The sequence below is a fragment of the Platalea leucorodia genome (assembly GCF_965183815.1).
Source record: "Platalea leucorodia genome assembly, chromosome: 18".
Taxonomy (NCBI): Eukaryota; Metazoa; Chordata; class Aves; order Pelecaniformes; family Threskiornithidae; genus Platalea; species Platalea leucorodia.
This window is the reverse complement of record NC_138840.1, coordinates 7,443,023-7,468,151: the sequence shown is the minus strand read 5'-3', so window position 1 is coordinate 7,468,151 and position 25,129 is coordinate 7,443,023. Positions and strand designations below refer to the sequence as shown.

The 25,129-nt window shown below is 46.8% G+C and overlaps 1 protein-coding gene across 1 annotated transcript in view; it reads right to left on the bottom strand.

The window, feature by feature from the left end:
- Positions 1–25,129, bottom strand: part of CSMD2 (CUB and Sushi multiple domains 2) — a gene marked incomplete at both ends in the record, with an annotated part of 300,879 nt that overhangs the window by 65,320 nt on the left and 210,430 nt on the right. Inside the window, 10 exons of the mRNA XM_082329451.1 lie at positions 1,094–1,218; positions 1,783–1,986; positions 4,101–4,196; positions 4,340–4,453; positions 6,644–6,760; positions 7,738–7,932; positions 15,162–15,349; positions 15,870–16,008; positions 18,534–18,725; positions 20,623–20,825. Of these exons, the coding sequence (XP_082185577.1) occupies positions 1,094–1,218; positions 1,783–1,986; positions 4,101–4,196; positions 4,340–4,453; positions 6,644–6,760; positions 7,738–7,932; positions 15,162–15,349; positions 15,870–16,008; positions 18,534–18,725; positions 20,623–20,825 (1,573 nt within the window). The remainder of the gene's footprint in view (positions 1–1,093; positions 1,219–1,782; positions 1,987–4,100; positions 4,197–4,339; positions 4,454–6,643; positions 6,761–7,737; positions 7,933–15,161; positions 15,350–15,869; positions 16,009–18,533; positions 18,726–20,622; positions 20,826–25,129) is intronic.

Here is a 25,129-nt window from a genome sequence, read left to right as displayed (position 1 = left end):
TAAATGGCTTCAAACACAAAGAGTGGAGCAGAATTTGCTGGACTGGACACAGCAACAGCCTGGCAGAAGGCACAAAATATTATTCCAGGCTTGTGCCGTTTTGCGGTGAAGGCCCCGGTGCCGCTCCCACCAGCTCTGCCACCCCAGGCCCAGGTTTCGGTTTGAGTTACGATGGTGGCACCAGGTAAGAATCTCCTCTGGGAGAGCAGAACTGTAATCCAGCAAGGCAGAGCCGATGTTTCAATAAAACCATTGAGAGAAACACAACTGCTGCGTGCCAACAGCTCTGAGCGCCGCAGAGAGAGAGGAACCCACCTACAAGTCTATTAGCGAAATATATGATAGAGAAATAAAAGCACTTAATGAACAAAACCCTCGCGAAGTGGTGTAAAGAAGAAAGCAACCCTCCGATAATGAGGCCTGGGGAATGAATGAACCCGTTAAAGAACCCATCTCCTGCGCGTCAGCTGCTGACAGCGCAACGCAGTGTGAGACGCCTTCTGTGAGGACGAGGCACATATGTGCTGAACGGGAACTTTATCTCAGGTTTGGTCTCTGATGTCGGGCTTAATTCTCAACATGCTCTAGTCTGCATGACTATTTCTGCAGAGGAATGATAAGGACCACAAAAAGACCTGAAGAGAGAGCTCATTTACCTGCAGACAATGAACAGCAAAGCTGTAATTGTATAATCATACCGCGGCAACTCTGCTGGCATAACAAATCCACGCAGGCACTCCGAGCAAGCAACTCTTCCTTGGTGTAGCTTACATTGCTTTCAACATTGCATAATTAAGCAGTATAAAGATATATGCCCAAAATACCACAATTATTTTGTTACACCAGAACAGCCACGTGGCTCCAGTTGATTGCCCATGGAGAGTGCCTCCAGGAGGCAAAAATCTATTGAAATATTACCCACTTTTGGCAGTCATAGCGTAAATGAACGTCTGATTCCAGAGAATTACACATTCAACCGATCTCTCTCCTGTGAGGAGCAGCAACTTCGTAACACGTGGCCTCTGTAAGTGCCCCAGGTACCGTGCGTTCTCCTCTCCGGCTCGTGCTGCAGCCCCAGCTGCCTGCACTGTACCTGTATCCCTGCTCCTTCGGGGACTGTTATCTTCCACACGCAGTTGAGGCTATTCAGGTACGGCTCCGGGAAGCCAGGGGACAGGATGGTTCCTTTGCGTTCAGTCAAATTCCCACCACACGGCACTGAAATAAGCAAAGTAATGCTTGAGCATGGAACGGCTTGGCTTTATACGAAAACCTTCTCTTTAAAACATCTGCCCGTGGACAAAAAAGCAAGCAGAATTGGCTCATGATTTAAGGATAAGATTTGTATGAACAATCCTCTTTTCAGTAAATCTCTCATATAACTTCTAACACAAGCAGCAGGGTCCTGAGGCGTGGGGAACACTGGGTACATCAGCCCACAACACCGGTTCTTTAGGAACCGCTCTCCTCCAAAGAAGGTGAAAGCAGCTTTCAGACAGATCTAATTTATTCTAGATGCTGTCCCAGATCGCACAACTGAGTATTGGATCAAAAGGTCCCTTCCCTGACATTTGGGGTTGACTGCCCTTGTTCACAGGCAGGCCTGGCTACTGTACGTAAGAGGTATAAAACAGGCTTTTTTGTTTCGTTGCTGTTTTGGGGCTTTTTGTTGTTGGTGGTTGCTTTTTTTTTTTAACCCATCCCAAAGGACGTAATTTATTTTTCTAGCCCAAACTGCTGAACTGTTTTCCCTTTTCTTCCCCCAAACGCAAAGATACCTACCCACACAGGTGGGAACCGAAACGTTCCACTGAGCCAGCGCCCCGGGCATGGTGAGGCACTCGATGCTCCGGGAGCCCTGCAGCGCGTAGCCAGCGCTGCACTCGAACCGCACCACCGCTCCCACCGCGAAGTCGCTGCCCAGCCGCCGGCCGTAGCGAGGCTCCGGGACCGAGCTGCACTGGGTGGCACTGGTCCGAGGAACCGCTTCCATTGCGGACAGGGGAAACCAGCAGATTGCAAAGCAAAAACAAAACAAAACAAAAAATGGTCAGAGCAAACATTTTGGAAATGTTAAGTGCCAAATTAAAGATCCATTAAAAACAACACAGGAATCGGATTATACCTAAACTCCAAGAGTGGCTGAATCAAAACATGACCATTGAGAAGAAATAACATTTCATTCGAGCTTGGGTCAGTTCAAGTGATACTTGAAATAAAAGCAGCTAGGACATTACAGAACTACGCACGCTTGCTAAGATGAGACTGTTTGCCTTCAGAAAACTTATCACATCAGAAAGGTCATTTCTAAATCGGAAACCAAAGGCCTTCAGCAATGACTTTCCCAAAAGCTGGTTTGCCATATAATGCCAGAGCCTCAGCGGAAAACCCTTCAGGTTTCTCAGCTCACTCATTACTATAAAGGACAGCAATTTTAAACAATCTTCTTCATGATGAGAAGGGTAAGAGAAAGAAAAGGGGAATTTAAGTTGTGATGCTGCATCACCAGCTGTTGAAATTGCCTGCATTCCTGTTTGATACTGGAAACAACAGAGAAAGAAAGGACAGATATGTGAGGGGAAAAATGAGTCAAAGAAATGTCTGTCGCTGAGGGAGAAATCAATTTATATTTTTCTCTGAGGTGCTTTACGATTTATTAGTGTTTAATGCCTGAGTTGCTGGGAGGGGGGAAAATGTGAAGATGATGAGCACATTAGCTATATTGTTTGATTTTAATTTCATTCAGAGATGAACGTCAAACCCACTGTCAAAGGCATCACGCAAGATGACCAGCAAGAAGCTGCAGTGTGGCAGTGGTCTGGGGGGGGGAACGGAGAGGCGGGAAGGAGCCCCTTATGACGATGCACTGCTCTGGGCAGATCCAAGACAGCCAGACTACTGATGGATCTGTACCTCTGCTCAGATAAACCCAGCTCAGCCACTTGTGACCAGCGGGCGTGTGCTCGGCCTCTCTCCAAACCACGGAAAGAACCGTGCCTGTGTGCTCGACCCTGCAGCTCCGCTCCCCACTTCAGGCTGCCCTCCACACGCTGCTTCAGGCGCCCGACTCCTTCGCCTCGGGGGAACTTGCCATACACGTGCATCACTGGACGGGGGAGGCTTTGGGAGAGAGAACCCCTCGTTTGTGTAAAAATGAGAGTAAACGCCGTTAGAGCCAGGCAGATGAAAACCAGGGCTGGCTCGCTCTTTCACTCTTGCTTTCCATGCAGTAATCACTGAAGAGTGTGCAGCTCATAATTAGCATGCAGGAGGGAGGAGATAATCTTTACTGATTTCATCAAAACCTTTGCTTTGCTGAAATCTTTAAAGATTACTATCAGAACTACAGTTGTTTTACAATAATTAGGCAGAAATTCAAGAGAACAGATCTCTGGATACTATAAAATCCAAACCATGCTTCACTTCGCCCCCGGAGAAGGCACAGGTTGCCTCTGCTGTCTGTCCCCACTTTACAGTAATGTGCACGTAAAAGCTTGGCTGAACCACAGATAACTATACAAAGCATGTGGGTGAGAAAGCCCTTCTGTTTCCCCACTATTCTGTGCATCACTTTCTATTTACTACTTTAAAATCTCTAAGTGGGACTCGCCCAATGCAATGCAAGCTGTTACTGAAAGGATCAAGGGGCAAAAGTTTGACAGCAGGAGACCTAAGCCTATGACACGCAGAGAGGAAGGATTTCACAGAGCTGCTAGACAAGTGTTCAGCTGCTTACACTGAGAAAATGTGCTAAAACGCCAGTGGGAAGAATTGCTTGGGTATCAATCTCAAGAACTCACTGTGTACTCGGGGCATGATTCAATGAGATACTTCAGATACTAATCCTGGGACGCGCGAGGGTTGAGGCTGAGTGAAAAGGGAAGGTCTGACTACAAAGTACCCACAGCAGCCAGACAGCCCTGCAAGTTCACTGCTACCAAAATAATCTTCATCTCCTGTGATATTTCCTGCTCAGACAGAAAGCGTGCAAGGACCCGCAGACACCAAATGCAGTTCAGGACGCTTCAAGACATCACTGTATTTTTGACCGCTATCTCGGGACCGACCTGAGGACATCTCCAGAACACAACGGTACTCACCTTGGTAGACAAAATGAAAACCTTTGGCTGTAGATTGACCCTTGGAACTAAATTTGATGAGAATCTGGTTGGTGGTAGCTAACGGTAATGATTCACCTAGATAAGGAGAAAGAGATAAAACAGGAGAGAGAGAGATTACAGCATTAGCTACGCAAATGGGTTGCACGGAGCAAGGTGTTAAATGGCAGGCTGTATCTTTAGCTTGCTTTTCCCAGCAGCAACAGGGACACGTTCCCTACCCGTATGAGAGCCCGAGAGGGAGCTGAGGAGCCGGGAGTGCTGGTTGGGGCCATCGTGGACTTCGACGACATCGTTGAGCGCGGTCTGGAAGAAGGCGAACTGCCCAAAGACCACTGCGGAGAGAGGGAGCGCCGGTCGGGGCGGGCAGCGGGACGAGCCGCGCCGCCGTCCCCGCACAGCCAGGGCCCGGAGCCGGGGCATTTCAGCTCCTTTTATTTCAGGAGCTTGGCAAAGATAAAAAGGGCCTGACTGACAGCCCTGGAAGATGGGAGCCCTTTATTTATCCACAAAGTAGGCATAACAGAAGCAGCAACCAGCCTCCCCCGTGTTCGCTTGCCAGAACGCTTTAACACTGATTCATAGGCCGAAAGGGATTCTTTTATGAATCATCCCATTTGCCTGCCTACAGAACACAAGGTATGTAATTTCTCCAACTGATAATTATTATTTATTATTTGTATTGAACCTCTGTCATGAAGCGGGCTCCCGTTGGGTTAGGCATTGTACGAAACCTGAACAAAATAACAATCCCTGTCCTGAAGAACTTAATTTCTAGATTGAACCTCTCTGGTCAGGGAGGACCACTGCTAGGGAGGGAGGACACTCGCAATTTTATTAACAGTCAGTCCTAAGCCTGCCTACAGAGACTGCTACCGGGGGAGCCGTGCAGTCCGCTGGGTCTTACTGCATGCATTGTAAATGCACCTAGGAGCAGGCAGAGCTTATAAAAGGGAAGAAATAATAATGAGAGGATCCGAGCATTTTTTTAGCTAGCACAAAGAGACTTTAGTTACTTATCTGTATTTTTCAGAATATAGTAACTTTTTTTTCCTCCCAAATCTGCACTTAGAAGATTTTTTCCTCCCCTTTGTCTCCTCTCCTAGCTTTGCATTTTCAAGTTGTAAGTGCCCAGTTGCAGATTCACAAGCTGAGAGCTCTCTCGCTGTGAAATTCATCATCCACCAAGCTACGACATTTGTTTCCTGCACATTCAGGTTTCCAGCACGGCTTTGATGCTGGGAACGCTGAAAAAGTGACGATAGCACACCCTGATGCCTGCTGTACGCAGAATCTGAGAAGTGAAGGAGATGGGAAACGCATAACATTCACTACTAATGGTTTTCCTGCTTGTTTTTAATGAAGCTATTGAAAGGTAGCAGGTGGAGAAGAGAAACTAATTTAGCTGTCATCCGACTGTAGGCAAAAGTCAGACTTGCAGATCAAGACTGTCTAGCCTTCTAGCTATTGTGTTTCTTAAGACAATATCAAGATCTGCTATAATAAAACAGGTTAAGAGGTGTAAGAGAGCAGTGAGACATTTCCCCAGTTGGATGCAGGAACTCGGCTGTAACCTACGCGCACAGCGGCAGAAGGGCAATTCCAGGGCAAGGAGCTCGTGACTGATGCCTGTCCGTGGTGGCCTCGTGCCCCCCCTTGCTATCTTAGCAAAGGAAACCACAAACAGCTGAAAAGGCCGCAGGGACAGACCGGATCGATGCAATGCACTGAGAAGCAGCATCAAATAACAGAATTTAGAGACCTTCACCTGCCAGACGGTCTGCACCTCTCAGTGCAAGTGCTCTTTAAGAACTTCACATTCCCTTCAAAAAGAAAATATGTTAACCAGTACTAATATCCAGCTAGCTGCCTCAAAGGTTTCTAGAACATCGATCGTTCTTGTGTTCAAGCTCTGACCAAAATTAAGCAGCACTGAACTCTACAAAAAGAACGCCGGTCCGTTTAAATGGATGTGGCTTTTGTTCGGATTTAGTTTTAAAATTTAATTTACATGTTATTTAAAAAATAAAAATTAGTCATAAGTACCATAGCTGCACATCCACAACACTATCAATTTTTGTGCTTCTCTGCTCAGACAGATTATTTAGCACCACAGTTAGCATGTGTTTATGGCAAATACATTTTGTACTCTCGGAGGTCCTCTGAGTCTGCTGCGAGCATTAATCACCATGAATTATTTTTTGCTGATTTTTCAACTCCGCATGACTGGATATAGAGCAGGAATTGGAAGGGGAATCACAAGATGGTGGTTCTTTATTAGGTTTGGTTTTTTTGGTCCCCTCATTTTTGAGAGATTTTGAAATTCAGAAAATTCCCACCATCCTTACTGACTACGACAAAATATAAATAGCATCCAACAGTGCCACTTAGTATTTTCCAGGCTCCCTTATCTCCATTTATAGATGCACTTATTCTACTGCTTTGTTCAAACAAAGAAAAAACCCAAACAAGAGAGCTGCACAGACAGTAGGACGGATTTTCAAAAAACCATCCAAACCCGATACCATAGTCCTTCGGCACAACGATGAAGTACAAGCAGACTTGTCCGCTGGTGTAGTTCTGGGGGTAATTTGGAGAGAGGACGATGCCATCCGAGCCCGTGTACTGACCGCCACAGGGTGCTGTAAGAGAAAGAGGAGCTCACCGAGCGTACCCCTGCCAAAGCCTGCCTTGAACCGTCAGCCTTTTCCCGGCTGCTTTCAGACCCGCGCCGGCCCACGCGCTGTAACGCGCTGCGATGTCAGCGGCCCCCAGCCACCGTCGACTCCACGCTTCGGCTATCGCAGCTCGCGCTGCAAGTTCTTATTAAGAACAATAAGGCTTATCCTAGCCTGAGTTCGTGCCTGCTTCGCATTTAATTATCAAGACCAGGCAAGGCTAAGGGATAACACGTATGGTGGTGTAGCCTAATGTGTGATTTGCACTGCTCTCCACCCGACCTTAAAGCTCAGGACCTGACAGGATGAGCTCCTGCTCTCTTCACCCTTTCCCAGCAGCGGGAGCCTGGCTCCAGCGGGAACGGCATCCTCCCCACCAGCGCCTTTCCCAGTCACAGATTTCCTTCTCCCAGTCACCACAGACTGACGGCTGTCTCTTGACTCACTTCTCAGATTAAGAAGGTCTGACTGCAAACCCATCACTTAACCTTTTTCTCATTAAGCCAGAAAACTAAACAAAAAAACCCACAGAACCCCTAAGAAAAAACTGCCTTCTGTTTTCTCAGTAAACTCTGACCCTGCTCAGGAACGGACACGCTTAAGGGCTTTGATTAGCAGGGATCAGGTTAAGCAAATGCTTAAGTGGCTTCCTGAATCCTGCCCTGCACTAGGACCCAGGTTTTGCCATGCAGATAATGTGTTCTGTCCAGCTTTCTCTCTCCTTCAAAAGAAGATTCAAGAAACTTCATATAAATTAGCTCCTCCTGATCTCAGGGTGTTAAAAAAAATGAAAAATTATGGAACACTGAGGAAAAAACACCTCTGTCCCCTTGCAAGCAGCTCTATGCAAATGCAACATCAAGACTCGCATTAGGATAAACTGCTGGAGTGTCTGGTGATAGGCAGATCGTTCTCTACTCACCTCTTCCCTTGGGCCTTACCTGTACAGGTAGGTCGAGGTTTGTTCCACGTGGGTTTTCCATCCCCTCCCATTACGCACGTCAGCGTGGAGACCCCTTCAATGTCGTACCCTCCGTCACAGTAGTAGGTAATGGTAGATCCCAGCTTCAGATCTGTACCCACTCGTGTGCCGTTCTTAATTGATCCGGGATCGAAGCATGACTCCCGGGGATTTTCTGCAAGAGAGAATTGCCAAGATCTTTATTGCTCTGATACAGCTACTCTCAAATTTTGGTCAACAGCCTGGTTTTTGGCTTTTCTTATCTGGTAACCTCACTTAAGCATATTGTAAAGACTACTACCGTTTGCAGAGTTTAGACTGCAGCATTCCCTCATGCTGCTGAATCTGGGGAATTATACAGGTCAGATTCTGCTCCAGACCATTCTCTGATGCTCAGCTCCAGCACAAGTATACTGGAAGAAGGAAGGCTTCAGTTCACACACATATTCACTGGTACCCAAAATCCAATCAACGAGGCAAAGCTGTGATTTAACTATCTACACTCGCTCTCCTTTCTTGCACAGGGGACAGGCTGCAAAGGAACTTTGCAAACCAGGGCATATAAACACAGATTGAACATGCAACACATTTCAGATGTGCTACATCTGTTCACATTATCTCCTTGGCTCCTATCGTGCCTGTATCCAAGAGCTGCCTGCTCTCACCATGGAAATACAGAGTGCCATGTGCTAGCTGGTTGACTCTCCAGATGTGCAGCATGGCTGCAATTATGGCAAAATGATTACAAGCAGTTAGACAAAATGAAGACATTTTTCTCTCTGTTCACTATGCCCTGCAGAGTTAAAAACCCCATTTACATATGAAAATTCCAGTAAAGACTACAGAGCTGTCAGGACTTGGATATTTCTTTCCTTCTTCTTCTGAGGGCTTTTTTCTTTTTTTTTCTTCCTTTTTTCCTGCATGAAATATAATTAGAGGCTTTGATTAATCCTGCTCTTTTGTCATTTGGAAATTGCTCATTAAAGATGAGGGCTTTTCTGAGAGCAGTGGGTCTGTGAACAATTATAATGTGTTTAAGCATTAAATCATGGGTTTTTAGTATTTGGGGAAGGGGTGGAGGAAAAAGCAGAAAACAGTGAAGCCCCCAGATCTTGCTTTTGTTTCTTTGTTTGCAGTGAAAAATAGGCTCAGCTCTACGGTTTCCTTCGCACAACAGCTGTACCACTAGCTAGCGACCAAGGTAAACACAGCACAAAAGGACGCAAAACGTTTCCGCCAGGAGCAGCTGTCCTGAAATGCAGAAGTGAGGCCACTGTTTTTTCCTAGAACACCAGTTCCCTAGTTTGGGAGCCACAGACTGGTCAGCCCTCAACGCTCCTCACAGACCATCACACGCTTGTACCATCGAACTTTAAATCGTGAAGTCCTGGGTTCTCCTCCGTGTTAGTGGTATCTTGCTGCACGAACTTTGTACAAGCCACTTTTCCTTTCAGCAACCAGTTCCAGTTTATCCGATCCTGGGACGGGACACACATGTGCCTAGAAGCATAATTACTGCAGCGTTCAAAAGAGAGCTTTGATACTCGGAACACGATGGAGAAGACTGGGGTTCTAAGACAAAAGAAGTCAACAAATACTTTTATCCCATTATGTCCTGTGTGGGATCTGACGGTCGGTCCTGCTGGGACAGGAGCTGGGCACAACAGGGAAATCTTGGTTATGGTGAGTACGACATCAGGACCAAAAAGCTCGTTTCAGTCACAGCACTGGAAAGCAAAGCCCTTGTCTCTCTGGTCAGCTCAGATGAACACATTCCCTCCTCATTCATCCTTACGGCTGTGAGACACCAGCCGTAGCTGGAGAAGCGAGCCTTCACCATCGCTGCGAGCCCGTGGACCGTTCCTGTGCAGACTGGTCATCACAGACCCCAGAGGTGACAAACTGCTTCTGGGCAGCCGTCAACCAGAGCACCGGAGACGAGCAGCGCAGCCGCACGGCCCAGAGTCCACTGTAGCACACGAGCCATTTGCAAGTGTACATGCTTCATCTACTTTTCCAAAATATTTTTTCACTCTGCAAGCCTTTATTTCTCTGAATTGTTAATATTCACTTTTAGACACTTTCATACAAAAGCTGCACCCAACGGCTTTCCTTCTGACCACTTTATGCCTCTCTTGTTATTTTGAACAGTCTCACTGCCTTTCATCTAACAAGTTGATGTGGCTTCTACCTGTCAATCAGCCTCCCACCCGGCTGTCAGATGTCTTAGCCATGTGCTTGATCTCAGCCTCTGCTCTTGCTTTGAAAAATCATGACACTCAGTGCTCAAGTCACTCTGTCTGCTGAAAAAAGGGTGGTGGCTGATTGCTGAGCACCAGCCCCACTGCTTTTGTTGTGTTTTCCTTATTCTTAACTGTTTCTCTGTCCCCTTGAGGGTCCGTGCCTTCAGGGACACCACTCACCTTCGAGGACGATGCGTCCTGACACACCAGTCCTACGCATACCTCCAGCCGAACACTGACCTGCCCCGACGATCCTCAGCAGCAGGCTACAAAGGGAAGCAGGAGCTCAACTTTAAGGAAGTATTTGGTTGCGTGGTGACAGCAAAAGACTTGTAGAGGGATGTGGGAAAGCCACAGCTTTTCCAGCCTTTGATTTATTAGGCTATGAAGTGAGTACAGCATGGCTTGCCCGTTTAGAATTAACATCTTATTTTCACTTCAGAAATTGAGAACTTTACCCTGATGTCCCAATTAACATGGATTCAGGCTGCCAAATGCTTAGAAAAGAGTCAAGACAAAAATGCCATGAGAACTGGCTCATTAGCCCACAGAAAGCAGAAATTTTCTGTGCTTCCCCTCTCCTTTCCCAAGGAAAACTCAAAGCCTGCATGAGCTCCTAGACCAGGAGGTCAGGCTTTCATCTGCACGTTTGAGAACAGCTTCACCGGAGCGCGGTTGTCCCTCCAGTGCATCGTGAACTCCATGTCTGTGAACACGTGCAAGCCTTTACTAAGAGCTAAGCCTTAAAGCAACACCAGGAGAAACTGTCTAGAAGACTCCTTTTTCCGCAACAGTCATCATATACTGAAGACAGGACAAATTACATTAGGATCTCCCGGACCAGGGGCAGCCTTGGCATCCCGAGCAGCTTGGCTGCTGCCACCCCAGCTCGCCAGGAGCCCAGCATCCTCTGACTCAGCCCAGCTAAATGGACTAAATGTCCTTTTCCAAAGGACAGATCTGTTTTTCAAATACAAGTCGTCTTAGGGTCAAGCATCATCTCCCATTTCTGACTGTTTTAACAGCAAACAGAACTGGATGTTTTTAAACAGCTTGCCTTGCAAAGGATTTTACAGAATAGTGTTTCTGTGAGGAATTTCCACTTTAAATAATCCATAAGTAACGCTGAATATATGCTTATAAGCTCAGGATGGGCAAAATAGTTCTGGCGAAATAATAACAGATCTGAAATAAGGCTTGGGGTTTGGTGTTTCCCCCCCCCCATTCCTTTGGAAAGGTGAAAAGTAATCAGTTTTGCTTCATTTGCTTTCAATTTCACGCCTCTTCACTTCTGGCCCACAGCAGAAACAGGTAGTCCTAAAAAGCGTGAGAAAACCTCCCGCTTTGGAGCATCCAACCTGGAAACCCCTTCCTACCCTCTGCCCCAGGCCTGGGGAGCCAAACCTAAAGACGCACGTGGGTCCCATCCGGCACCGACCCCTCAGGACACGTTGCTCGGAAGGAGGCAGCGACTGATGGAGTCTGACCCACTTCTCTGCCCACGGCAACAGGTCCCCAACGCTCACAAAATATATAGGCGGGGGGGATAAGTTGGGAAAAGCTCTCCAAACGACTAGCCTGCCCTTTACGTTACTAACAAAGTGTGGTCTCAGTTTAAAAGTATCAGTCTATGAATACATAAAATGTGTCTTAAAAAAATCTGTGGTTTGCGAGATGCCGCAATGCAAACCGACTATTGGAATCCGGTTGATTTCCCAATGAGAAAAGATCATCTTCACTTTAGAGATGAATCCCTGGCCATATTTAAAAGAGTCTCCGGTAGCATTTTCTGGCAATGGCAGCTTCATGGAAGACCCTCAAACCAAGGGGGCTTTTAAATTGACTGGAAACAGTTTTTGAAACTCGTCCAGTGTTGCTCTGTAACCAGAAATCTCCCAAGTATAGCTAAGACACACAATTATTATCTCTGTTCAAAAGATAATACATGTAGAGATACCGAGTTAAAAACCTTCGTTTTCTGTAGCTGAGACACTTAAAAGAATTCTTAAGCAACAACTGGAACAAGAGATAAATTCTAGGCATATTGCAAGCCATCTCTTGTTTAAGCTTTTGCTTTGTAACCGCCTTTCCTATTTTGTAATCAAGAATTTATCCTTCTGCTTTGTTAGGCTAATGTTTGTTGGGCTCAAGCGAGCCTGCTACAAACACAGCACACTGCTTTCACAGAAAGGACAACATTAACTAAGCTGGTGTTGCAAATAAGCACTTGGTTAAAGATTACGGTAACTTCAACAGACCTTGAACGGGGTGCCCGAGCGGAGCATGTCTTCCTTGTCAGGAACCAGCCTGAACCCAAAAATCTACTCCCTACTGCTAAGTCATCCCAAGAATAAATTCCTCCCCAGCTGAAACCCCAAACTACTGCATTTAAGTTGCACCTGACCCTGTGAATCAATCCAAGGCTTCATGCAGGCAGTAAACCAAACCTCTGTAAGTTTAAGTGTGCGTGGGGAAAGCACGCTTACGGTTTCTTTGCTGGTAACCTTCGTTTGATTTTTCGTTCTGCCGCACAGCTGGCAGGGCATCACGGGTGCAAAGCAAAAGATAGGAGTCCATCTACCAGAGGTCCTGCTGGTGTACTGTACCAGTGTAGCTAAACTGGGAAATTGCCTGGCTGAAGATCTGCCCTCCAATACTTTCTACGGCATTGCTGCATTCCCACTTCACTCTCGCTGTCATGCTCTATGCAAAAACTGGCATAATAAAAGCCAAATTCATTCCTCTCTCTCTGTTTTCTCCATTCCTCCTGGCCCCAGAGGACAACTTTCTCTTGAAGAGCCATTGCCCCTGCAACAATTTCCAATGAAGTGCTGCGGCTGTTTGAAATTCACCCGGCACAGCGTAGCTGCAGGCTAGCAACACAGTCCCAGTCCCAGGGAAGATTCAGGATTTCAAGGAGGGACTGACAGATGGCTGCTTTGCTTTTTTTTCCCTAAACATTACCAAACGAGGACTACAAAGCCCCTGGTAATTAACAGTATTCACACACAGCTGACACAGGTGATACATGGTATTGGGGGAGCCGGGGGCAGAAGCCCGCGCGGGCTGCAGCACTGACCAAACTCGACGGGCTGGCTGCGAGAAGACGGTGTCGTCAGCTGTACTTGGGATTCCACGCTGGCAAGGAGCCGAGCTCAGTATTTGATTTTCTTTCACACATGCTCCCTCCTGCATTTCTTTTCTTCTTCCTTCGATTCCCCAAAGTTCTATTTTCTGCCGCTTCTCAGACTTGAATCCCAGGTTCCTTTTAAAGTGTGGGGAAATTAATGAGCAAACTTAAAGCCTCATTCTTTTCTCCCAGCAGTTTGGCTTTGTGGGAAGTATGTAGGCGCGATTAACGCCGTAGGAGTGTTTAGGAGAAAAACGCATCGCACAACCACCCTAATTTAATGAGATTTCATTTGTTAACTGCTTTCTGGCTGCCCAAAAAGAAAGGGGAAAAGAAGAAAACACAGGACTTAATTTTCAGTAAAATTAATTCTAATGAGAGCAGAAAACGTTTAATCTCTGGAATCTTAAGCAGCGCTGGTTGTCTTTGTCTTATTGTTTCATAACTTTACTAGAGGGAAATCCAGCTGTTCAGCATAACTAACAGGAATTGCCATTTCACTGTCATTTAACCTCTGATCAGGCCAATTCAAAAGCAGGAACCACAGAGCGGAGACAGGGCATAGGAAGAGAGAACGGCCCAAGCACGCAGAGAAAGCAGCAGCAGCAGCCGCCCATCAGCTCTCCAGCACGAGCTACCGCGGCTCCCACAGCACGCCGTCGGGCCAACAAGACCCAACAGCCTGTTTCACAGCGTACGCCACGGATGCAAAGCCATGCTTCATAGTGGCACGCGTCCAGTACATCTGACGCCATCAACGCTTTTTTCCCATACTGCAAACTGGTCCATATAGGCCAGAGGAGGCTTGAAGAATCATTTCTTTCCAACCCTGTTTTTTCCCCAGTTTTTAATCCTTTTCTCCATTCTGCATAATCCTGGCTCATCAGATCCAGCTTTTCAGAGCCTATTTTTTACTACAGTTTGTAACAACTCCATTCTTCCACCTACCCTATGCACAAACAAGGAACACGCTCTGCCAAAGCCTCCCTTTTTTCCCCATCTCCCAGAGCAGCAGTGCCAGGTCTGTCACTTCCCAGCTTGCTCCATCGCCAGAGAGCTAAAAGCACCCAGGGAGAACTCCAACCACCGCCCCTGTCTCTCACCATTAGAGCTGAAGCCATCAAAATGTTTTACTTCCTCCTCAAGCAAGCAAGAAAAAAAAGCCACTGCTCTAATAACGGTGAACTATTCTGTTCATTTTACTAATTATTAGTGAATTTTTAAGCGGATGCTTTAGAATCTTAAGTGAAGCAAAATGCACGTATTTCAGGAGAGCTCCACTGACTCAAGGGAGCTGAGCAGCCACCTCCGTGATCCTCGCCCCCCACCCAATCCCCTGGTACGCCCTTGAATGACAGTGTGAAAAATTCAGACCGAGATCCCATATTGGATATGTATGTCTGCACCTCCCTTTCTTGGACAAAGCCGCTCTTGCCACTAAGAACAAATCTTAAATCCACGGCAATGTGGAGCATTCCTAATAACCAGTTAACAGTTCAGCATTCTCCAGTACTCCGAAAGCTCAAATCTGCAATGAAGCAGCATGTTCTGCTCACTAAGAAGACAAAACTATTTAAATTCTGTGTGGAGCAATAAAGATTATACAGAATACAGCCTGTACGTAAATGTATGTTTTCTGGGAATCGCCCTTGATTTTCTTTAAGGGAGGGAGATGTAAAAACTTTATTCTCTGTTAATGAAAGCCCCACACAGAAGCAGCCACATGTGACTGATCCTCAGCCACACAGCAGTCCTATAATACTGCTCTTATCTACCTTATGTACCCTGGCTCTTCTGCTAGCCTAAAGGATACTCTCTCTCCAACTCTCAATTTTCCCTCCCATGCCTCTTAATCAGCTTTGGTGGTGGCAAGGCAGACAGCAGGATTACTGCCCGAAGAGAGGTTTCCACATTTTCTCGAGCTTCTCCCATTTGGTTCAGCTAGGTGCTTTAACCTGAGAACAAGCGCAGGTAAAATCCCCCGTCTTTGCTGAGGCAGCTGGGCCGGGTGCACCCCCGCACCGCTCTTACCTGTGTAGTCAATGACAAATCCGGTGTTGCTGACTGATGCATCGCTTCGGAAAGCAAGGAAGAGGCTGTTACTGCTGCTCTCTATCCTCTCGGGTAGCTGGGAGCCGTAAAAGCTTCCGATCAGGGGGCTGAGAGAATCGGGTCCATCGTAGATATGAAGGAAATCATAGCCAGGCTCCAAACTGAAGCTGCAAAGCCAAAGGAAGAGTGCTTGAAGTACGAGCACGTTACAGCAGCCCCTGGAGAACAACAGAGACTGTGGTCTTCATGGGCTGTACAACGAGACAGCTGAGAGACTGATTCTGCCCCAAAACAGCTCCTCGGCTAAGTATGGGACATTTCTGTCTGTTCCATATGTAAGGATTCGAGGACTGGCGATACAGTCAAGAGCACAAAAGCGTAAGCCCGTGTTGCTGCACGGGCTTCCTATGCTGCACCAGTTCCATGGTTATCTTCTGTAAAACCATGGGGATATCAAAGAGGAGCTACAGCTGAAATATGTGCATCTCCTCCCAAATTAAGGTAACCTCTGAGAACAGATTACCCGGGACTACGGGACAGCCCTACCAGCCTTGCTTTGGTTCCTCCAGAGAGCAAAGAACTCCCACGCAGAGCCAGTTCACCCAGGCGGTGCCCCAGGGCTGGTATCCCCTGCCCGTCCCCGCAGGCAGCCACAGGAGGGGAACCAAAGAGCTCTCGGGTACGTACGTATTAAATACCAGGGCAATGACATAATCCGGAGAGACGGTCAGCTTCCAGTCACACTCCTTCCCCGGCGGGTACGGCTCCGGGTACTGCGGGGACAAGATCACTCCTGCCGGTCCTGTCAAGATACCTCCACAGGGAGCTGGAAGGCAATCAAGCAAAGGGGTGAGGCTTTGTCTTAGAGAAACTTAAAAAACAGTAGATGAGATGCAGGAAGGGGTTGGAAAAAGAGATATGGATCGATAAGGGGCAGGGAGGCAGTTCGCAAGGCTGTCTGATAGTAAGATATGTATTACAAGAGCTTGCAGTGGCCCTAGCAGAGATGAGGGCTCTGTTATTCCAGACAGGGTACGCGCACGCAGAAACAGAGCTGTGGATACTACTACAATCTTCCTAAGATACGTAAGTGAGCGACCAGAAGGAGAGAGAGACGCTTTATGCTTTTCTGTGGCATTTATTTAGGCAACTGCTGGTCAAAGTCTGGATGGTTGCTAAATAAGCGAAAACATGTTGTCTGGGTCTAATGGCTTGTTCGTGTTTATTACAGTCACCAACACATTAAATGCCAAGCTGATTGAAAAATCCATTATTACTTTTTTAAGGCTGCAAGTGCCTGCATGTATTTCCACTGTGGGAAATCCTCATGATTGATTTATTACTGTCAGCCTTTCTGCAGTCTCTTCATGAGGGTCGATGCTCTAAGCTTCCCCCCGTTGCTCAGATTGATCCTCCCAGATTTGGGATGGGGTGAGAGAGAGGGGAGCACAGCCTGTGTTCAACTCGAGTGCCTGACACCAACCAGCCTACAGCAGTGCCAGCACCGAGCAGGAAACGACCCAGCACGGGAGAGAACGAATCGTGGAAGGATCTTCCATGAAGGAATGAGCACGTGTGTCTATCTCGTGGGCTTTTATAAAGCCCTGCAAATACACGAGAATCTACAGATAACAGGTAAAACGTAGTGGGGCTGTTCTATAAGGATCACAGTAGAGATTAAATCAGAGACCCTTCTCCAAGGCCCAAAACCAACTTCTTCAATCAAGTCCATTGCAGGCTACAGGCCCCGGGAACCGTTATCCCTCTCGAACAGACGAGGAAATCACAGCACAGACAGTGAAGAGCTTAGCTGAAGGCCACGCACAAGTAACCTCGAAGAACCACAAGCATCACTTCTGTGTCCATTTACCTTCATCTTAACCTTTAGGGTGCGTTCCTCTTCCAGACTGTAAAGTCATGGGAAAATTCAGGAAGAAACTAAAGTATACAGCCTCGCTTTTGAAAAGCCTGAGGGAGATGACTGTTCCAACACCCTCTCATTTCTTTGAAAATCCCACCCATAGTCTCCAAAGGATTTAAACTAGAAACTGGTCCAAGCCATAGCTGTTTGGAGTTGGGTCGGGATGCAGACTTCAAATACCCCCAAACCTCTGGGGGCTGTTTCAGCTGAGGTTCCAGTTCAGCCCACATTGTTTAGGGACTGCAGAAGTTGTACAATAAAGATGTGAAAATACATTTGAAATGCTAAATCCAAACATAAAATCCAAGCCCTAAATTAAACCCCATTTTCCAATTCAGCTCTAACTAGGCAGCCTGTTACACAGTTACTATAAAACTGGTATTATTTGGCCACTGATTATTCCTCCAAATCCTTTGTCACTGAACAGAGGGAAGGAGCAAGGCATGGCTTTCAGCTTTTGCACACAGCTTATGACTCCTACAACAAGACTGCCAGACTTCTGTGCAAAAGAACCCAACACAATATCTCCAAGTCAAACTGGAGATGACCCATGGGAATTCATCTCGCAGCAAGATTAAGGCACCAGCTACACTTCTCTGAAAAGGACTGAGAGCCCAGCTTCTGGTGTGAAAGAAAACTCAACGGGAGAATGACGAGATGGGCATGACATGCAACAATATGATTTAGTTATAGCTCCGGGAAGACGAAAAGGACTGTCTCTATCAGGCTGAAAGGGTGCCACACTAGATCATCAAGATAGTCATTCAGAAACCGAGTCATCCTGCAGGGAGCATAAATCCTGTGCATGCTGCAGAAGTTTCCTAGCTGGCATTAAATCAGAGGTTAGAAACAGAATTAACTGATTTTTCTTGCTTGGGATAACAGTGCATAAACAGGAATGAAGGTTACAGGGTAAGTAATTTGTGGCTAGCATTTAATTGGCCAGCAAATTCGATGTTTATTGCTCTTATGTGCTTAGCATGACTGTTTTTATGTGTTCTGGACATATTAAAAAGAATCACTTTTATGAGCTTCTTTTATTACTTTATGAGCTCAAAGAAAATGTCAGATAGTTCTTTCTCGTGACAGAATTTGCTGTCTCCTCAAGCAGAAATTATTCACCCATGACCCCAATCCTCTCTACCAACCTGAGTTTTAAAGCAGCCTTTAATTTTGACTTGTCAGGTTAAATATCATCACTTACATTGCAGTATGTGCTCTGAGCTTCCAGCATGAACTAGATTCTCATTGTCCCAGACACTCTGGGGATAAACCTAAAAAGCAGTTCTATGAGACAGCTACCTGAGCCATATATACCCTGTCATACACCTCTTCAAACCAGGTGGGACTCACCCCCTTCAGACACAGAAGTCTTGCAATGAAACAGGGCAGGGAACCAGTGCAATGGGAGGATGGATGCGTGTTCATACCTATGCAGGAGGGAGGGTCTGGTTGCCAGAAAAATCTGTTCTCAATCTGCACACACGTGATTTTGGCCTCCCCTTGCAGAGCGTATCCCGGATTACACTGGAAGACGATGGAGTCACCTGCCTCTTTGCTGTCACCGCTCCGGCTCCCATTCTGGGGAATTCCTGGGTCATTGCAGGAAGTGGCAGTAGAAACTGAAGAGTATTACAAAAATATATATTTAATATATATATTTATATTTAATACAGGCTTACAGCACCAGCTGTACTTAGACTCTGTCCTTAAACAGATATCCAAGCAATGACTTCATTCTTCATCTCTCCTCCTTCAGTATCCCTTAAAGTCGCCGCATACACAAAAACTGGCTTTTACTTTGCACTGAGCATCTGCCGCTCCAGCTGGTAAAGGCTCTGGGGAACGGCAAGTTCAAGTGCACTACACAGAGTGCAAGTTTGATGTATAATTGTGCACATGCATGTTTACTTAATAAGTCCAGACATCCACTGATCTTACATGGCATTTTTATAGAATTCTGTGTCAGACACAGGCTGCAAAATAAACTAATCCGCTAGCACTTTTCACTTCCCCTGAGTGGCAGAGCAATTTAGCCTTTAGCCCTGTGAAGCATCAAGCCTGACCTTTTAGAAGTGCATGTGTTCCCCTCCCAGTCTCGCTGCTGCGTCCCTTTGAGGTATGAGATGATGCCCTCAGCTGCTTCTCAGCTGGGGGCAGGCAGCAGAGCTTCACTGCTGACTGAGCTCAAGGTCTGTCAACACTACAACAACTTAACAGTACGGAAAGTCCTGGAGTAATAGAAGTTTTGCAAGCTTATATAGATCATTACAGTCCACAAGATCCAAAACTGTATACTTCTGAGCTTAGGTCTGACTACTTCGTCACACCTTGTGAACAAAGGCTTTGAGCAGGAGCATTCAATAAAGACCAGCTCCGTATCAGGCAGCGGAGCAGAGCTTATTTCCTGCTAAGTTGATGAGAGTCTATTACACCTAGCCAGTTTGGAGAAAGCTCTTCTTAAAAGAGCCGGAGGAAATCCCTCTCTCTCTTTCTGTGCAACTGAAGATAAGCAAGTTAGCAGCCCAGTCTGGTCCTTCCTGGCAGGCTGAGACACAAGCCTGGCAAAGAAAGAGGACGGCAGAGCTGTGTTGGGTGACACAAAGCTCTCCCTCCGTCCTGGTCACCCCAAAAGGCGTTGGACCCAGCACAAACTCTGCCCAAAGAGCTGGCCTGCTCTCCCAGCCATGCAAGGCACCCTGAACAGAAAGCTATGGGCAAAAACGTGGGAGAGAGAGAACGAGCTCTGATGCTCAGATGTGCCTGAGTCCCAGGAAGGTCGCACCATCATCCACCCAACCGCCTCCCTGTTTACTACCATCTCCAAAATAGGCGTCTGCTGGTTGGTTACTGGACACGTCAGTGAAGGCCTGCATCCTGGAAACCCGTGTGTGAACGCTGAAATGTATTACCCTAATATAAATGAAATTAATGTGTTTGCAAGGTCGAGTCTTAGGTAACGGCCCCCAGGACTCAGGCAACAACACATTGCAGTTGCGTTACATGTAGTGCTGCTGTTAGCAACGACATCCCTACAGCCGATAGAGCTTTTTGTGATCTGCATCTCAGGGGATCCAATTTGAGGGATTTTAAATAGAGTTGGTTTTCAGAGACCACTGACCAACTGCTCTCAGAACGCCTGGGGGAAGTTGCCTGCATACTGGTGTCTCTAAGGGACCTGTGGGAATGTGGTGCAAAATATCTGTAATGCCTTCTTGTGTATTCCACAATTTACTGCTCTACATCTTGCTGCCAAGTTCACCACTGTGAAGGTGACTGTAGCAGAGGGAAGCACAGAATTCACCTGCATTGCAAGGACAAAATACAAGAGTTTGTCTCGATTTGCAGAGACTGCACCCAAAGGCAGTAGAGTGCAAACGGCTGGGAGACTGCACCGTTCCTGCTGTCGTGTTCGATACCACGTCATTTGCTCGCCCTCCGTAGTTTGTAGATAGACCTGAAATCACTTATCAGCAAAGCCAGGTTTGGACGATGCTGCGGAAACAATGTAAAGCCTACCTGAAAACTGAACAGCAAAGCCCTGCTTGCTTGTGAAGAAATCAGTGTTGAACTGGAGGATGACAGAGTTGAAAGTACTGTGGATATCACCGGGTAAGCTGGACCCGCTCATCTCCTTTAGGAGGATGCCATTCTCCACTGGACCATCCCAGATCCTCAGCACATCGTGGAACTCCTCGGTGTGGAAAACCATGAAATGGAGCCTGTGTGGCAAAATGAACTGGAAGTCAGACCACAATCTGAGCTCTGCCTTTTTTTCGGAAAGGCTTAGAAATGTGATTGGTACCAACCTAAGGTAGCTTGGCCCACAAGGAATGTGTTCTCTCCGGTTATCTGCAACTCAGCCTGGACAAAGTACTTTAGCCCTCTACCAAACTTCATCTGTCTATAAAACCCAAGACCTCTTAGTCGCATGCCTCCCTAATAAAACACATCCATAAACAAAAAACAACCGAGTCATGGATACTCATGGTTTCTGAACAGTTGGGTCCTTTCTGGTGTTCTCTCCTGAGCGAACAAAATTACTGATCTCTCCTAAAAAATCTTGAGGAACAAAGTAAAGGTCCAAAAGCCCACGTGGGCAGTGGAAATGCCCCTAGCCTCTATAACAGAGAAACACAGAAATATTAAGAAACTTAACCTAAAAAGAGAAATAGCAGAAAATGTGCTGGGGTCCCTTCAGACAACTTACATATATTCATCCAATTCACACATTGTCCCTATGCCGCACACAGCAACAACCTCGGCTGTCCTTTTGGGATTTTTGGTGCCCTGCAAGGAACAGCTTATTGTCAAGAGCCAGCATCTACTGATAAAATGCACTGATTTTTGTTACCTGCACTCAGATCAAAGAATTTGCTCCTGGCACCAAGCTAATCTTGTGTACCGGAGGAAAAAAGGAAAGGAAACAACCAACACCACTCTTCATTAAAACAGCATCATGCTGGAAAAGAAATCCTTACCAGGGTGTTAACTGCCCCAGAGGTTAATGGAAAAGGGCAGAAAAGGGCGCGCGGGAGGGTGGCAAAGAGGTGGGTGCAAATTCTGAATGCTGGATTGCAGCACCTCCGCAGATTTTGATGTTTTACAAAGTTCTGGATGTTGCAAAACTGTATCTAGATCAGCTAACAGAATAACTTCAGCAAGAAATGAAGAAAAAGTGAGGCAGCATGAGCCAGCTCTCCAAAATGCACAACGGGAAGGGAGCGAAACAGAAATGAAGAAACTGGCAGCTGGCAATGAGATTACTCTGTGCTCTCAGCGAGGTATTTATTACGATGCTCTGAATGCAGATTTCGTTTCCATACTCCGTGTATTTTACAGTTTTGTCTGCCCTGGAGAGAGGGCTGCAAGGCCTTCAGCGTATGCAGCAACCGCTCCTTAGTCCTGAACTGCCTGCAGCAGCGCTCCTCAGAGCTCGTCTTCTGCTTTTAAACTAAAACAGGGCTATGCCTGTTTGGCACTTCCACAGAAAATTCCCCAGGGAAAGCCCAAGATGCTGGCAAGAGTCATCACGGTGAGGAAATTCACTCCAGAGCCTGTACCAGCGATGGACCTGAGGGGATGGGAGAAGGCCAGAAGTTCCCTCCGTGCCCAGGAGAGGCCTGGTGGCACTCTGGGGCCGGACAAACTTGGTCCCAACATCAGTGCCTGGAGGGATGCTCCTCTCTTCCCACCCTGGGCTGGGGGGTATCACACTGCGCTTCTCCCCCCCAGGCCAACCTCTGTTGTGGAAGGATGCGAGCAGATGAATCCAGGCTTTGCAAAGAGCTTTGGGATCTTCCAAGATCAGAAGTACCATCTACACATAAGATGCTGTCAATTATTATTGTTACACCCAAGGGAGTTATCAAGTAAAGGCTGTGATACATCAGGGTTCAGTCCCTTCCACTCCTGCACTTAAAATGCCAACTGAAGAGAAGGCATTTAATTGCCTCTGTTTTTCATTGCCACATTATCACTGGGGGAAATACCATCTGACACAATGAAATGAGGCTAACACGGGGTCACTCAAGGCACGCCAGTTTGAAACAGGGACAGAAATCTATAAACCATACTGAGAAAAATCTGCAAAAACTAAAACAACCAGGTACTGTGCTTAAAACCCTGACAGCCCATGGAGGAAAACAAGGAAGCATTCACTTGGCTGCTTTCCCATTTATCCAGGGCAAACATAAATAAATCAGGTAGAACCATAAAAGGGGAAAAAAAAAAAAAATCCAAAACACTGCAATGTACTCAGCAACAAAATGATGTCCACAGAATCTGACAGAAACCAAAAGAGCTGAATCATAAATCTACATAGCAGAGACCTTGAGCAAAGAGAAAAAAGCTAGACTCGAGGAAAGTAAGAATGGATCATAGCAGAGCTGTTCTCCACAGGTGCACTGGCCTAATTACGTTTGCTCTCAGGCTAACTGGTTCTAGCGAGCCAAAGCTGCCAGAGAAAACTCCTTGCTGAAGGCCTCAGCAACAGGGGGATGCTGGTGGAGACTGGCCTGGGGTGGGGGGACACCCTGGACCCACCGCCTGGGCGGGCTCCCCGCCGGCTCCCCGGGGACCACGGCTGCCTGCAGCAACTCACTTCCCTCATTTATTTTTAAGAAACAACTTGCAGGCAAGGCTTCACCGCGAGGAGAAAGCCTTAGCACGGTAACCAGATGGCACAGTGGCAAGGCACAGGTTGTCCAGTGCCTGTTGGTTCAGGAGTCTATTGGGATAGCGGATTTTATTAAGTAAACTGGTGTGCTCTGGAGCAGATCAATCTATTCAATAGGCACATCTGTAACCAAACAGCATGATTTTTCTATCAGCCTGACTCTATTCCCAGCAGGGCTTCGTTTAAGACAAGACAGAGACATTGGTTTAGCAGACAATGGAGAGGAAGAGAGTTTTATTCTTGCACTCTGACAATCCCAATTACATGCATGAAAATGCAGCAAAAAACAAATTAGGAATTGCGGGTATATATAAACACATGTGACAGAGGGAAAGTTCTCCCATCTTAGCAAGGGGCAGACAGGAGGAGACCAGCTCTGCACTGACAATCTGCATAATCTTTGGCGAGCCATCTAGCCCCGACTCTTCAGAAAGCACCCCCGCATCTTGGCTGACCAACCTGGGGCTCTTTCTGCTAACGTTTCCCATCCAAGCTCTGGCCACTCCAACTTGGCTCTGCTGTGCAAGAGGCTGGGCTCCCATCTGGAGCTGGCTTCAGCCGCCGAACGCAGCTTGACACGCTGGGAATGCCCACGTAGCTTGCACCAAAGCCGCAGGTCTTTCCCGCTAACAGCGGTTTGCAGGGCTGCCCGCTGTCTCCCGCTAGCCCCGAGAGGGGTCCCAAACTTAAAAGGTGTTAAATGCTACGTCCCTAGAAATCTCCAAGGAAGCCAACTGGAACATCCCAATATTCTCACTCGTATTTCTAGATGAGACTGTGAAAAATGGAACCTGTCAATACAACACCATCCCTTAAACTAGGATTAGCAATATCATTAAACTCTCTTACGACACCGAGATCACTGCTATACAATAAGATGCCAGCGCCGCTTCTAACTGTGTATTCACTGCTCTCAGCTCTGCAAGCAGTACTCAAAGGCAAGTTTCATTCATTTGCCAGCACACCCTCCTCCCACTTCTTCTTTCTCTCCCCAGGGTCTCACAGATAAGCCAAGTCATTTTAGTTGTAATTTTATGTGCGTGTGCATGCGTGTGTTTGCACATGCACAAAATTAATCCTCTCTCAAAGTGCAACCCTTCAACTTTCATGGCAACGATGTACAGATTAATTTTTCTATCTTCCTCTCCTTCCCCTCATTCTGTGCAGATACAGCTTTATTCAAAAAGCTTTGGTGATTAATTTTAATGTAAGTTATAAATGAGAGCTTTATACAATTGTATCATGCGTGAAGAGGATTATTTTTCCAATGGATTACCATAAAAATGAAGTTGCTGAAAATGTGCTCTCAACTACCCAGAGATCATCTGTTCTGTTTGAGCTGCCAAATAAAGGAACAGAAGAAGGGAGCTTTCATCTCTGATGAAAGGAAGGGTCACCAGGTGTATTACCGTACTACTGCCTGGCATCATTTTCTTTCAGTCTTGGCCCCTTCCAAGCCTCTGGCTGATCCTGCCAGCCCAAGCCTACAGCTCTGCTCGTTTGAGTACTCCTAGAGAAGCAACAGGCATTACGTGTACGAGTCAAGTTCGCTTGCTGAAGCAGTCTCTTACGCTTTTAGGGGGGCGCAGGAGAGAGAGATGAGGGGGTCTCACGTCTGCTTTGTCCTATAAAAATCTTTGGATTCTTCAGAATCTTTTACAGGAGAATGAAAAAAAGAGAAGACTTCAACTGGAAGTTGCCTGTGCAGGAACGGAGCTGCATTGGCTGTGCTCTTTGTCCTGTGTTCACACCAGAAACCATCCATTATTGACCCATGCTGAGGAGCAGAGCTAAGAGAGGGAACTTCTGCATTAAGTGAAAATTGAAATACTGGACTGCATCTATCTC